This window comes from Centrocercus urophasianus, unplaced genomic scaffold (genome assembly GCF_019232065.1).
Source record: "Centrocercus urophasianus isolate 14NV4802_14NV808 unplaced genomic scaffold, USGS_Curo_1.0 seq_24, whole genome shotgun sequence".
Taxonomy (NCBI): Eukaryota; Metazoa; Chordata; class Aves; order Galliformes; family Phasianidae; genus Centrocercus; species Centrocercus urophasianus.
In genome coordinates this window covers 958,318-971,482 of record NW_024884800.1, presented here as the reverse complement: position 1 = coordinate 971,482, position 13,165 = coordinate 958,318, and the positions used below count along the sequence as shown (strand labels likewise).

At 57.1% G+C, this 13,165-nt stretch overlaps 1 protein-coding gene across 1 annotated transcript in view; it reads left to right on the top strand.

Annotated features, from left to right (window-relative positions):
- The window catches only part of EFNB1 (ephrin B1), a 44,308-nt gene extending 33,856 nt beyond the window's left edge, over window positions 1–10,452 (top strand). Inside the window, exons 3-5 of the mRNA XM_042824967.1 lie at window positions 8,082–8,174; window positions 9,149–9,277; window positions 9,990–10,452. Coding sequence (XP_042680901.1) covers window positions 8,082–8,174; window positions 9,149–9,277; window positions 9,990–10,378 — 611 coding nt within the window. The 3' untranslated portion in view covers window positions 10,379–10,452. The remainder of the gene's footprint in view (window positions 1–8,081; window positions 8,175–9,148; window positions 9,278–9,989) is intronic.
- Window positions 10,453–13,165: the final 2,713 nt, after the last annotated feature.

Sequence of the window (13,165 nt, the reverse complement as noted above, 5' to 3'; positions counted from 1 at the left end):
GCGATTTTGTTGAGCCCTGTCCCTTAAGCCTCTGCCTCTTTTCTCTTCTCCTCCTCCCTCCTGACCTTTTCGGCTCAGCGCTGTCCCCGCGCAGCTCCTGGCAGCTGATCTCATGGCTCAGCCTTTCACGGCGCTAATAGGGATGAAAAGCCCCATCAGAAAGGGCCCGCGTCCCCGCGCCCGGCCGGGAGGGCAGTGCCCAGCACTTTGATCTCCTGCTGCCCGCTGTGCCCTGTTGGAGAGCCCAGCTCCCTGCCGGCAGCACGGGGGGGTCCTTGGGGTGAAGCGCAGCATTGCCAGGAGGGACCCTGTCCTCAGCAGCGATTCCTCCATAGCACGGGGAAAACCGAAGCGTGGCTGCTTTGGGAGTGAGTTTTTACCAAGGCACTTGAAAGGCTGCAGGAGCCTTCAGCTTGAGGATGGTTTGTAACAAGCTCCCAGCATGTGGGCAGGCCTGGCGGTGCGCGGCAGATAAGCGCAGGCAGCCGATGCGCCACGCTTTGTTTTAAATCCCTGCTGCTCCCCGAGCCCCTCGTGCTGCTTTTCCTTTTGCTGCCTGCGCACCCACAGTGCTTTCATGGAATCACAGAGTACCCAGAGATGGAAGGGACTGTGAGGACCATCGAATCCAACTCCTGGCTGCACAGAGGACCTCCCAGCAATGCTTTCTTGTCCTTGGGGAGCTCCCGCAGGAGCTGTCTGTGCTTTTTGCATTGCTGTGGGCTTGCCAGCGTCCCTTAGCTCTGACCTGTCCTCACGTGGAATGTGTCGTGTGTCACTTCTGCTGTGCTTCTGTAAGCCGAGCTGTGGGCTCTGGGAAGCGCTGCACCACCTGCTCCAGGACGTGCAGCCCTGCGAGCGAGCTGGGCTCTGGCATGAATGAATTGCGATCCGTAGCTCCTTTCCATCTTCTTTTAATTTCTAATGGTCTGCGTTTTGAAATCCTCTTGGCCGGCCTGTCTGTGCTGGCGGAGGGCTGCCCGGCTGCATGCTCACCTCCTGGAGCTTGCCTTGCTGGGGAGGACGAGCTTGTGTTGCTGTTTGAAGTCGCTTTGCCCTAGGAGTGATGGTTTTGCTGCTGAGTGATGACGCCGTGCTTTGATCCCGGTTTGCCGCGTTGCACAGGGCTGTGGGGCCCATCCTCCATAGTGCTGTGACCACCGAGCAGGTGTGCTGGGGAACAGCCTTGTGTTGGGCACCTTCTGGAAGCACCCATCTCCCACAGCTCAGAGAAGCAGCAGCCCCACGTCCCGGAGCGGGGCTGGGAGCAGGAGGGTGGTTGGACCTGCGCCCCCTCCCAGCTGCGGGGCTGTTTGTACCCGTGTAACCCTCTCTGCTGCCAGCAGATTCCTGGTGTGCATGCACAGCGTGCTTTCCTCTTGGCTGTCCCGCAGCGCGCCCCAAACCCTCTCCATCCCTGCTGCTTCCCACCTTCTGCATCTCCCAGCCGCAGGCAAGCCCAGCAGATCCTGCCTCCAACACATGTAAATCAGCCGCTCTGCTCCTGGTAACTTTGGCTTTGCTCTGAGCCACCTCCAGCTCTGCATCCAGGCAGTGCTGACGCAGCCCTGCTGAGCCCCCTGCAGCCGTGCATCTCCGTCCGTCTGTCCTTTGGGGCCCCGCGACAGATTGCTTGGTCGGAGTCACAGATGTTTTGCTACCTAACCAAGGAGATTTACACCCTGTTAAAACTCAATAAGTGCTTTCCTCCTGCCCGGGTCCCAGCGGGGCCCACAAATGACTCTGGCAGAGCATCAGGTGGAGAATTACATGGCACTTTTTTTCCTGTGACGTGCAGCTCGCTGCTCAGAGCTGCCCCTGAGCCTCTGCAACAGTCTCTCTCCTCCTGACACTGCCTTTTTTTGGAAGGGGGTGGATAGATGTAGGACAAAGGCTTCATTCTGTGACCTGATCCCACGTGGACTCTCAGTGTGTTGGATGCAGGAGAGCGTGCAGCCGAGCGGTGCTGCTGCACTGAGCAGTACTTTCTGGCCCTGACAAGGTTACCTGCCGCGTGGCTGTGACTCTTAATTACAGTGCTAATTAGAGCTGATTATAATTTTTCCATCAAAAAGCTGCTTTTCTAGGAAATTACTTTCTCGATGTCATCACTTGTCTTCAAGCATCTTCCTCTGTGTGGCATCTCGGTTCTCGCCCAGGGGCAGCAGCAGAGCTCCTGGGAGGTGGGCAGGTGTTCATGCGGCCAGGATGCTGAAAAGCAAATCTTTTGTTGTATGATTCCTTGTGCCACGTCTCCTGGTTTGTGGGTTGCATGTGGAAGGGTGAGGGAAAGTGAGAGCCCAGCAGCGTGTGTCTGCTCTGCAGGCTGATGCTGTTCCCATGTTCCATTCTGCCTGTTGGCACGCATTCTCACCTACCCCTGCTGGAGCTGTGCGCTGTGGTACAGCTGCCTTTCTGTAAGGGATGGGGTTAACAAAGTGTTTTATTGGTCCTGGTGTTGACTTGGCCCTGGCCAGCAGAAAGCTTCCCTCGCCCCAGACAGACCCAGTGCAACCACTTACTGTTTTCCAAGCCGTGTCTGGTGCTATTCACCAGCAGTGTGCTAGCAGTGCTGGAGCAGAGAAAATGCAGTCTGGAAGGTGTGAGCTCTGCAGGCATCCAGCAATGGGTGCAGCACAGGGTCTGTCTGCACGGCGGCTCCGACTGCTGCGCTTGCACAGGGCTGGGGCACCATGAGCCCCCAGTGCTCCTGCTGCAGGGAGGATGTCTGCTTTGTTCAATGTTTTGTTTACTTACAGCTACGTTTGTTTATTTATGTATTTATACTATGTATTTATGTATGTATATTGAATTTCCAACGTGCATTTGTTTATTTATTTATCCAGCCTGTATTTATGCAGCCAGGTACACCCAGGGCTGCCCGCTTGCTGCTGGTGGGTGGCAGCACTCTGCACATCCTCCTGCGTGCACTGCTGCAGTCAGTGGTGCTTCGTGCCATCCTCTCCCTCCCGGGGGACAGCTGGAGCTGTGTGTCACCACCACGTGCCACCAGCCAGGTCCCTGCAGCACGGCTGTGCCAGTGGAGCTGTGTTGGCAGCGCGCTGCTCTGCACGGGGCTGTGCCTGTGCCTTGAGAGCAAAGCCACAAAAGCTGTCTGTACTGGTGGTTCAAAGCTGCTGTTGGGGTTGGTGCTGGAGGAGCCGTGATGTGTGTGGGTTGTGGCAGTGGGGGCAGCAACTGGTGCTGGGAAGTGAGAAGGATTTGCACCCTGCTGCTCTTGCAGTCCCAGCTCGTGCGCTCCTGGGATGGTGCGTCCTGTGGCAAACATCCACGTTTTTCAAGCACTCTTTGTGGGACCCGGAGAAGCAAAGAGGAGGAGGCAGGGAATGAACAGGGAGCGTTAACCGTAAGCTGCGTTCCACGAGCAGGACGGTGCTGGGGGCTGCAGCAGGTCCTCGAGCTCTGGAGTGCAGGGTGGGAGCAAACCCCAGCGCTGCCGTCAGCATGAGCTCTGCTGTGAGCAGAGCTGGGCTCACCGGCTGCTGGCCGGCCGTGTGAAACCCAAGCCCTGTGCCTCCTGCAGCAGCCCAGGGCCGGCCTGGATGCGTGCGCATTGCTGGGGCTGCGGGGCCCCTTCCCGGCGCAGCTGCTGTTGGGATCGGAGGCGGCTCCCAGCCCTGCTGGCAGCCCGACAGCTCCGTCCCCGGTATGTGGGGAGGGTGTGGGGGGCTGCGTGAGGGCTCAACTCCCCCCGGCATCAGTGGGGAGGGGTAAAGTAATGGGGGTCATAACAGGAATGTGTGCTGGTGCCTCATGGCTTGCAATGAGGCACATGTGACCGAGCACACAGTGTCCCTGCTGGGGGGGAGCTGGCAGTGTCTCTGCGCTCCTGCAATGTCCCTGTGCTCTCCTGCCCCGGTGGGGAAGAGGGAGCAAGATGCTCCAGGGTGGGGCTGAGCAGCACTGCAGCACACGCACCAATGCCTTCCATGCAGTGTGGTGTGTGAGGGTGCAGAAAACAACCAGAAAGACAGGAGGGCAGGGCGGGTGGCACGGGCTGTTTTTGTTGCGAAGCTTCCTGCAGTGCGTTTGCGGATCTGCACCCAGGGGTGCGAGAGGTGTGTGCAATCCGAGTGCAGGGCTTGGGGCTCAGCGAAAGGAAGGGAAATCCGCCGTGAGCACCGCTGCAGGCTGTGAGATAGAGTGTGGAAACCTGAATCTTTGACACTTCTGGGGGTGAGGGAGGGCTGCAGGCCAGCGGCCGCACCGTATCCATGCGGTACTTGGCTGGGTCTGGAGCGGGGCTGTTGTACACAGATGGAAGAGTAATTAAGAATAATAAAAGGAAAGAGACTTGGATTCGCTACAGTCTCAGCACATTAATTGTGCTTTGGGGCCCAAATCATAACGGAGTCCTGCTAGAGGGAATCCAGAAGAGAAACCAAACGTCTCGCTCTGTCCAAGGCTGACCGTTTAAGAGACCCTTGCCTTTATCTGCTGCCAGGTATTACTTCCAGAGGTTCCAACTTGCCAAAACCGAGCTCTTGTCTGAAATATTTTTAGTGGAGGAAACAAAGCGATTTGGTGCAGCTCTGTGTGGAGTGGTAGGAAGGCGGAGAGGATGCACTGGGAGTGCAGTGGGATGGGAGTGGGAGTGCTGCTGGAGGTCCATCCCATCCCCATGGCAGATCCTGCCCATCTATTGAGGTGAGCCATGGGCTGGTGCTGGGTGGGTCCTGTGCCGGAGGAGCGGGGTGAGCAGTGTCAGCCCGCTGAGATCCTGCCTGTGCTCCATGCAGGCTGAGCATCTCTTCTAAATTGACAAGCAATTACATGGTTAATAGTATCAATGTTAAATCCTCATCGCTCAGCAGCCTGAGGCTTAATGCTTCATTAAGGCAAAGGCATCTAATAGCTCTCCGGGCTGGGAGCTGTGCTGTCTTTAAGCCCGAGTAGAAGTGATTTGTCTGGAGGCTGCTTTTGTTCTCCTGGTCCTACAGGAGCTGTGAATCCCCTCGGATCCACAGGGACGTGGGAAGGTGGCACTGGGCACTGCTGTACCCGGCCCTGTCTCTGCCTGCACTGCTGGGCTGTGAGATCTGCCTCTTCCCATCCCTGCGTCTCCCCAGCTGCGTGTGTTGCTTTGGGGGTCTGCCCTGCGAGTCACCTGAGGCCTTAGGGCTGCTTCCATCCTACAGCAGCCTCGTGGTGCCGCGGGATGCAGGGATGTGGTGCACAGGGGGGCAGTGGGTCTGACCCTGCCTGGTGGCTGGCGTGTGGCTCTGCCTCACTTCTGTGATTGCTGTTACTGGCTGTCTCCAGCATGCCACCCAAGCGATAATCTTCTCATGAACCCGCTGTGCAGTATATGTATATTTATCCTTTCTCTCCCATGCGTTGCTTTGTGTTTGGTGATGCCATTTAAAATCTGTGCTGCGCATTGCTGCCACAGCTCCACACCTGTCTTAGCAGCTCTTACCAGCAATACCTGGACATCAGCTGTGAGCTTTCCTATCATTGCCAGGAAGGTGCTCCCCAGGTTGCACGCTGCTCCTGAGCCACTCCTGTGGCTGCTGATACATCCTCAGTGAGAAGCAAGGCGTGCACAGCGCCCGGTGGTGCACCTGTGAGCTGCCCTTCTCTCTTTGTTCCACCTGGATTTTAGGTGCGTTGGACAAAAGGACTTTTTCACCTGAAATATCCTTATTTCCTTGCTTGCGCTTCTCCAGCAGCCCTGCTAACCTGCATGGGGGCTGCTCACGGCGCGCTGCATCCTGTGCCCACAGCCCTGCAGCAGCCCCTCGGTCTCCCTTCGCTGCTCACATACAGCCTGTCAGAAGCTGTGCTGCCGTGTCACTGGGATGTGGCTGTGCTGCCCGTGCTGCCAGCTGTGCTTTGGCTGTGGCCTATTTTGGTCCAGCTGGAGCTGAGGGCGCACGTCCTCATTTCAGGCCTGATGCAAGAGGCTGCACTGCAGACGACAGCCATGGTTTTTGGGAGCGTTTTGCCCTCTTTGCTGCCCCTTTCATGTTCTCTCAAGTAGCTGCTGCTTTTTTTTTTTTTTTTTTGTGGCTCCCCTTTCAAAGCTACTTTTTCTACTCGTAATTATTGTGATCGGGATAAGAAGAGGCTCCTTCAACAAAGTCTTACATGCTGCTTGGGAGAAAGGACGCTCAGCTGTGTCCTCTTCAGCCCATCCATGTGATTCTCCATCTGGCACTCTTTTATATCGTTTGAACATTTGATATTTTGGTCTGAAAGCCATGTCTGTGGAGTTATTTTGGAGAAATCGACGTCTCCCGCTGCCGCCACGTGCTCTAGCTTTGCAAGATCTCCAGCACTGCAGCCATGCTTTCTTTTGGTCATTTTGCTATCATCAGTTATCACCTCCTAAATAAGACCTCGTGGTCTGCGGAAGTGATTGCAGTGCTGTTTCACAGCCCTGCTGGCTGTGCAGGAGCTCTGTGGAGCTGGGTGCTGTGATGCTCCAGGCAATGAGACGTGTGGGCAGGCTGCAGTTTGGGCTGGCAGCAGGTGGAAATGAGTTTGTCCCCAGGAGGTGCCCAGCTCCTGGCTGTGGGATGGTGTTGCCCCGTTCCAAGAGGCAGAACTGGGGTCTGTTGGAGATGGAGCAGCCCCAGGTGTGCGTGGAGCAGCCCGTGTCCCCTTTTGGTGCAGTGTGATGCTGGGCAGGGTTCATGGAACATCTTGGTTTATTTCAGCCCAAAAACAGTGCCTCTGGCCTTGGAATGCAAAGCTGCTGTCTGTCCTGCAGGAATGTGCTCCCTCAGATGTCTTTATGGGCTGTTGGAGGTTGGGCCTGAACTCGGCTCAAGTTGGGAAGAGCTCATGCAAGCACTGGGGGACATTTCTCTGCTTTCCCCATACCTTTGCATTGACATTTATGCTGCTGGTGCTCCTATCACACTGACCTGTGGGCATCCAGCTCCGTCCATGGGCTGCTGGCTGCCCAAGAAGCTCTAATGAGCAAAACGCTCGCTGAGGTTGGATTGCAGGATGGTTTTGGACCAAACAGAGGGCTTGCAGCCCCAGCTCTGGCATGGTCCAAGCTCACGTTGCAAGCTCAGCTGTGTTCCTGAGGGCTCCAACCCCACAGGGAGACAGCATCAGAGCTCCCATGGCCCTCAGACCTGCCCTGGCCCTGCTGCAAAGCATTACCCATTCCTCATCCTGGTGCTGCACCGTGGCCCAACGTGGCTCCAGAACGGTGGAGATGTAGCATGGGGGGACACGGTTGGTGGGCATGGTGGGATGAGTTGGAGTTTGGTGACCCGAGAGGTCTTTTCCAACCTGAATGACTGTGATTCTAAGGCTGCCCGGTGGATGCTTGACCTGGCTGCTTTGGTGGTTTCCCCTCCCATGCCCCATCCTGCTGTGGGTACCAGGGGATGCAGCTCACTGTGTTCCCACAGGAGGGAGGCTTAAAAAATCTGTGCCGGCTAAAGAAAAAAGTTAATGTGAATTTAACTGACTTCTGCCCTGCAATTAAAGCCATTCGAGCCCATTGGGGCTCTGAGTTTACATTCTTTACTGAGGCACAGTGTGTAATTATATATGTATAATTTAAACTGTGCATATGCATGTGTTCCTATTATACACCAAGGAGCAAAGGAAATTATCCAGGAATTAAAGGGGGAGGAGGGTGCAAGCACTGAGAATGGCTCACTTGTGTGGATGTGGTGGCAGGGGGAAGCTGGAGGGCTCACATCCTCACCGCTGCGAGCATCTCTGGGCCAGGCCTGCCCAGTGCTGGCTGCTGGCAGCCACGAGTGAGGAATAACCCTTCGTGTTCCTGTGCTGCACCTGGTGGGCACTGTGCTGCAATCAGAGGAACCTGGAGCTGCAGAGAGTGCTCTGCGTGGCTCCTGATGGGTGAATATGTGGGCAGCTTTCATGCTGCTTTACAGAAACCACCCTGAGATGGTTCTGTAGGGCAGGGGATGTGCAGAGAGGTGGACGCGTCTTTTTCTCTGCTCCTTGGCATTGTTCTAAGCTGGCCCAAGGGGATGAGGCACAGACAGGAGAGAGCTAAATAAAGCCAGCTTGTCAGCACTCTGTGTTCCTTACAGCTCTGTAACCCCTGCCTTTCACCCTTACAGCCACCTCTAATGGGACACTGGATGGCCTGGAGAACCGGGAAGGAGGGGTCTGCCAGACACGCTCCATGAAGATCGTCATGAAAGTGGGGCAGGGTGAGTGCTGGTGTGTGGGCACCAAGTGCCTGGTGCAGGAGAAGGGCTTCCTTTGGCTGCGTTTAGTCTGAGCGAGGCAAGCTGGGGGAGCTGAGGGGTGAGGAGCTGCTTTGTTCCTTGCTAAGGCTGTCAGGTTGAATTGGTTCTGTTTCCATGCAAATAAGTTGCAGCTTGCAGCAGGCTGCCATTCCTGGGGTGCTCATCATCCCTCCACACCCACAGAGGAGCTGAAAACCCTTCCCATTTCCCTTTCTGCCCAGCCGCCATCGTAGGCCTTCAAGTTGTCCTCAAATGGCTTTGCTTCCTGATGGAGCTTCCCCCAGCTGTGTGTTATGGCAGCATGTCTTTTTGGTTGGGAAGCTGAACCAGGGCCCTGGACCCAGCATGAGGTTGTTTCTGCGTTCTGAGGATGATGAGGCCAGGCCAGTTGCTGTTGAGAGCATGGACAACTTTCAGAGTTGATTCAATGGGCTTCAGGGTCTCTGCCCTGGAGCCTCCCTTCCTGTGCTGCTGAGTGCCTCCAGTTCCATCCATGCCACAGGCCTGTGTTGGCCCCACCATGGATGCAGAGCTCCTGCTGCCTGCTTCCCATTATTTTGTTTTCACGTTGGGGCCAATATTTATAGCAAACAAAAGAAGCAGTGCTGCAGCCCTGGCAGCCTCCCTTCCTTCGTGGTCTTCCTGCTGCCCTGCAAGGAGCGCAATGCAGCCCACGCACAGGGGGTTGGAAAGCATGAAAAGATGTCGGGTGTGGGATGGGAAGCACCTTCCCCCGAATGCTGCATCCCCATGCCTCTTCCAGGAGGAGCCCATCTGCACAGATGTTCCCTGGCTGCATCCTTGTGTCAAGGTTCTCTTACCGTTGGGCTTGCCACTCTTGTGTGTTTAAGCCACAGCAGAGTGGCTGTGCTGGGGTGGCCAGCTGTGGTAAGGTTGTCTTGAGATTTCTTATCCATCACTTCTCCTCCCCTCAGATCCAAACGCGGTGATCCCGGAGCAGCTGACGACGAGTCGGCCCAGCAAGGAGGCAGACAACACCGTGAAAATTGTGACACAGAGCCCACGCCACAAAGTCCCCACGGTGGAGGAGCCTGGCAAGCCAGGTAACTTCTGCAGGAATGTGCTGTGCAGGCTGGAGCTGTGCGGCCTGCGGGGTGCCAGGGTGGCTCCGTGCTGAGTTTGGCGTGCGTGCTGCAGGATGCTGGGCACTGCATCCCTGCATCCCCAGCATCTCACGGCCCAGCTCTGCACCGGTGGCCCAGTGAGGTGCTGCTGAGCAGAGCTCTCAGGCTGTTTTCCTGGCTCCGGGCTGTGCTGGCAGCGGTGCAGCAGAGAAGTGCTGTTTCAGCACACTCCTCCTCCTCCTCCCTCTGCTGCCCATCTGTTCCTCCACGTACATCTGAGAGGTTTTGGAGGAGTTGAGGTCCTTGGGTTTTTGAGCCGAGCCAGTGTGAAAGCCCTTTGAAGGTGGTTTCCTGAGTTCCTGACCCTGCTGAGAGAAAAGTGAAATCAGATGAAGTAGGGAAAAGTTGCTCTTTTCTTCTCCTGCGGCGCAGCCAGCCAAGCGACCGCCCCTCGGGGGCCAGGGTCAGCAGGAGGTGGGGGTCAGTCATCGGATATTGCAGGGCTCTGGGCACCAGACCCCGAGATCCTTACTGTGTGCAGAGCTCCCAGGGTGCAGCCCGGTCACGGCCCAGCGCTGAGCCGTGTGCTGGGTCTGGCGGGGGGGGGGGGTTGTGAGATGTCCCATGTGGGGCTGGGTGGGAGGGCAGGGAGCCCAGCTGCTACACTGACGCCCATCTCCCTTCCTCGCAGGCTCCGTCAACCAGAACGGCCAGGAGACCCAAGGTCCCAGCGACGGGTTCTTGAGCTCCAAGGTCGCCGTTTTTGCCGCCATCGGCGCAGGCTGCGTCATCTTCATCCTCATCATCATCTTCCTCGTCGTCCTCCTGATCAAGATCCGCAAGCGGCACCGGAAGCACACGCAGCAGCGGGCCGCAGCCTTGTCCCTCAGCACCTTGGCCAGCCCCAAATGCAGCGGGAACGCCGGCTCAGAGCCCAGCGACATCATCATCCCCTTACGGACTACAGAGAACAACTACTGCCCGCACTACGAGAAGGTGAGCGGGGACTACGGGCACCCCGTCTACATCGTGCAGGAGATGCCCCCTCAGAGCCCAGCCAACATTTACTACAAGGTGTGAGGAGCAGCCTGGGCACGCCACGCAGGAGCGCCCGATGGGGCCGGCGGCGGGAGGCAGCGTGGTGCCCGGCCGCGGCACGGCGCGGGAGCGCAGGGGTCTGGCGCCTGGCAGCGCCGTGCTCACCCGTGCGCTGCCTCTCCCTCTTTGTATTTAGTTTTGTAGTTCTCAGCTTTTGTAATCCCAAGACTTTGAGGGTGAGCCGCCAGCATCCTCCTCTCCTGCTCGGACTGTGGCTGCAGCGCGCGCTCTGCCTTCCCGCGCCCGCCTGCGCGCCTCCGGCACCCGCGGACTCCCACCTCCCCTTCTGCACTTTGGGATTTCCCCTCGTCGCCTCCACGCCAAGTGCCCGTGCGGGGGGCCTGGGAGCTGCGACGGACGCCGAGAGGAGCAGCGAGGAGCCCCGGGAGGAGGAGGATGCTTCGCCCAGGTGCCGAGATGCAGAGAACTGTGCAGGGAGGAAGCTGGCAAACCCGATTTACTACTACTACTATTATTATTATTATAATTATTTTAATTTTTTTGTAACATTTTTATTTTTGTGAATCGTGGCGGGAACCCCCCCGCCCTGGGCACATGCCACAGCCTCCTTCCAGCACGCCGTCCTGCTGGCGCAGGCAGATCCGCCGCTGCCGTTTTAAACTTTTGTGTTCGTAGCTGTTGACTCTTGTTTTAGTCTCTTTATAAAAAGAAAGAAAGAAAAAAAAAAAAAATCACATAAATGATGTCTCAAGCATTCAGCGCGTGGGGCTGCGAGCACTCCTTCTCTGTGGAGCAGCAGCAATCCTGGGCAACCCCAGGGTATCCTCCTGCCCAGGGCTCCGGGCAGTGCGGGGCAGAGGAAGGCCCCGTGCAGGTTCCCGTCAGGCTGGGACTGCTGGAAGCAAAATGTGGAGCAGCTGGGGGTGGAGGGAGGGCAGGGCTGGCAGCACGTCCCTTGTCACCACTCCCGTCCCAGAGCTGGGGCTGCAGGTGGCTGGCCCGGGGTGCAGCCCTGCAGCGCTTCTCCTTGGGAAGCAAAACTGGAAAACAATCATACAGGACATTGCCAGGAGCAAGCTGATGTCTGGGTCACCATCCATCCATCCTTCCATCCATCTTTCCATTCATCCATCCAGGCAGGGCTGCTCGCCCTCGGGGAGCTTCACCCCCCTCCTTGTCACCTCAGCCTCATCGTGCCCTGGCTCATGTTTGCAGGGGAGGTGTTGCGGTGCCGCGGCGCTCAGTGCTCCACGTGCAGCCATCCCGCAGCCTCTGATGCAGTTTCTCCAAGCCCAGCCCCCCTGGCTGCTCACCCAGCCCCTCCATCACACCGCGCTGTGCCACTGCCTGGCCCATCTCATGCCCTGAAGTGGAAGGGCTGAGCTTTGGGCTGTCCTGGTGGGACGCTCCCAGCTCTCTGCCACCCTGGATGCACGCTGGGGCCGGCGATAACAGCCCTGTGCCCTGCCCTTCTCAGCCCTCGCGTTCCTTTTTCCTTTCAGAAGTAGCTGCTTTTGCTCAGGGAGTGAGTGTGGGGTGAGGGGGGGCTGCTGCCTGCCGTGTGACCCCTGCCCTGCTTCTCGCCCTGCTCCGGGCACGTGCCTGCGGCTCCAAACCAGGCTGCAAAGTGCCCAAAGAGCGAGAGAGCTGCTCTGCCAAAGTGCCTTGATGAGGAGAGGGCCGGGGGTGGCAGGAGGGGGCAGCCCCGCGGTGCCATCGGGGAGGGGCTGGGGCAGGAGTGCGGTCCTGAGCGGAGCGTTCCTTTGTGTTGCTTTGGTTGTGTTGTTTTGAGGTCGGGATGGAGCAGTGCGGGCGGCCCCAGCTCTGCTCCCCTCCTCTCTGTGGGCATCCCTCTCTCCTCACCCTCCCACAGAACGCCCTCCAGACCCCCTCAGCCCTTTGCCTTCCCCTACGGGTGTCTATGCAGATGCTGCGCTGCGCCGGCGCTGCCCCTGGCTGTGGGCTCTGCTCTCCATCGCGATAAATTGTGTCTTAAAAAATAATAATAATAATAATAATTTAAAGCAAAGCCCTCAAATTCCCCCCAGAATAACGGTATGGAAGTCCCCAGGGGCTGTGGCAGCAGGGAGGGAGGCGATGTATAGAGGGAAGGGCTGGGTGAGGAGCCCCATGCCAAAACCCGACGGCCGCATCCTCACGGCGATCACCGAGCAGCCGCGTCCCCTCTGCAGCTCCATGGTGTGGGTGGAGATGGGCAGACCTTGTAAATAGGTGTGCAGGAGCGGGGAGTGGAGCTTTCGGGTCTGGCTGAGCCCTCGGTGCTGTGCCCTGGCACACGGCGTCCCTTTCTGCTGCTCGCTGTGAGCGCTGCGCTTGGTTTTGGGTTGTTGGTATTTCGGTTTTTGTTTCTGGTTTTTGTTTTATTTTTTTTTTCCCCCATTGTTGTTTCCTTTTTGTTTCGTTTGGTTCGTGTAAATAGTAGTCTTTTTTGGAAGAGATAATGTAAAGATGTTTTGTATAAACTCTGAATTATTTTCTGGTTGCTTTTTCTTAGAAAAACAAACAAACAAACAAACAAACAAAAAAAAAGAGAAGTAAAAAAAAAAAAAGGAAAAAAAAAAAGGAAAAAAAAAAAAAAAAAGAAAGAAAATTTAACCATGAGAACGGGTGTAAAAACATTTGTCATACTGCAATCCACCCCAGAGCCCCTGCGGGGGTCCCACGGTGCCCCTCGGGGGGGTGCTGGGTGCTGCTGTGCAGGGTGCTCCCCGTGCCCCACTGCAGGAGGGTGCTGAGCGCGGGCTGAGGGCAGGGCAGTGCAACATCAGCGATAGGAGCGTCCCATTC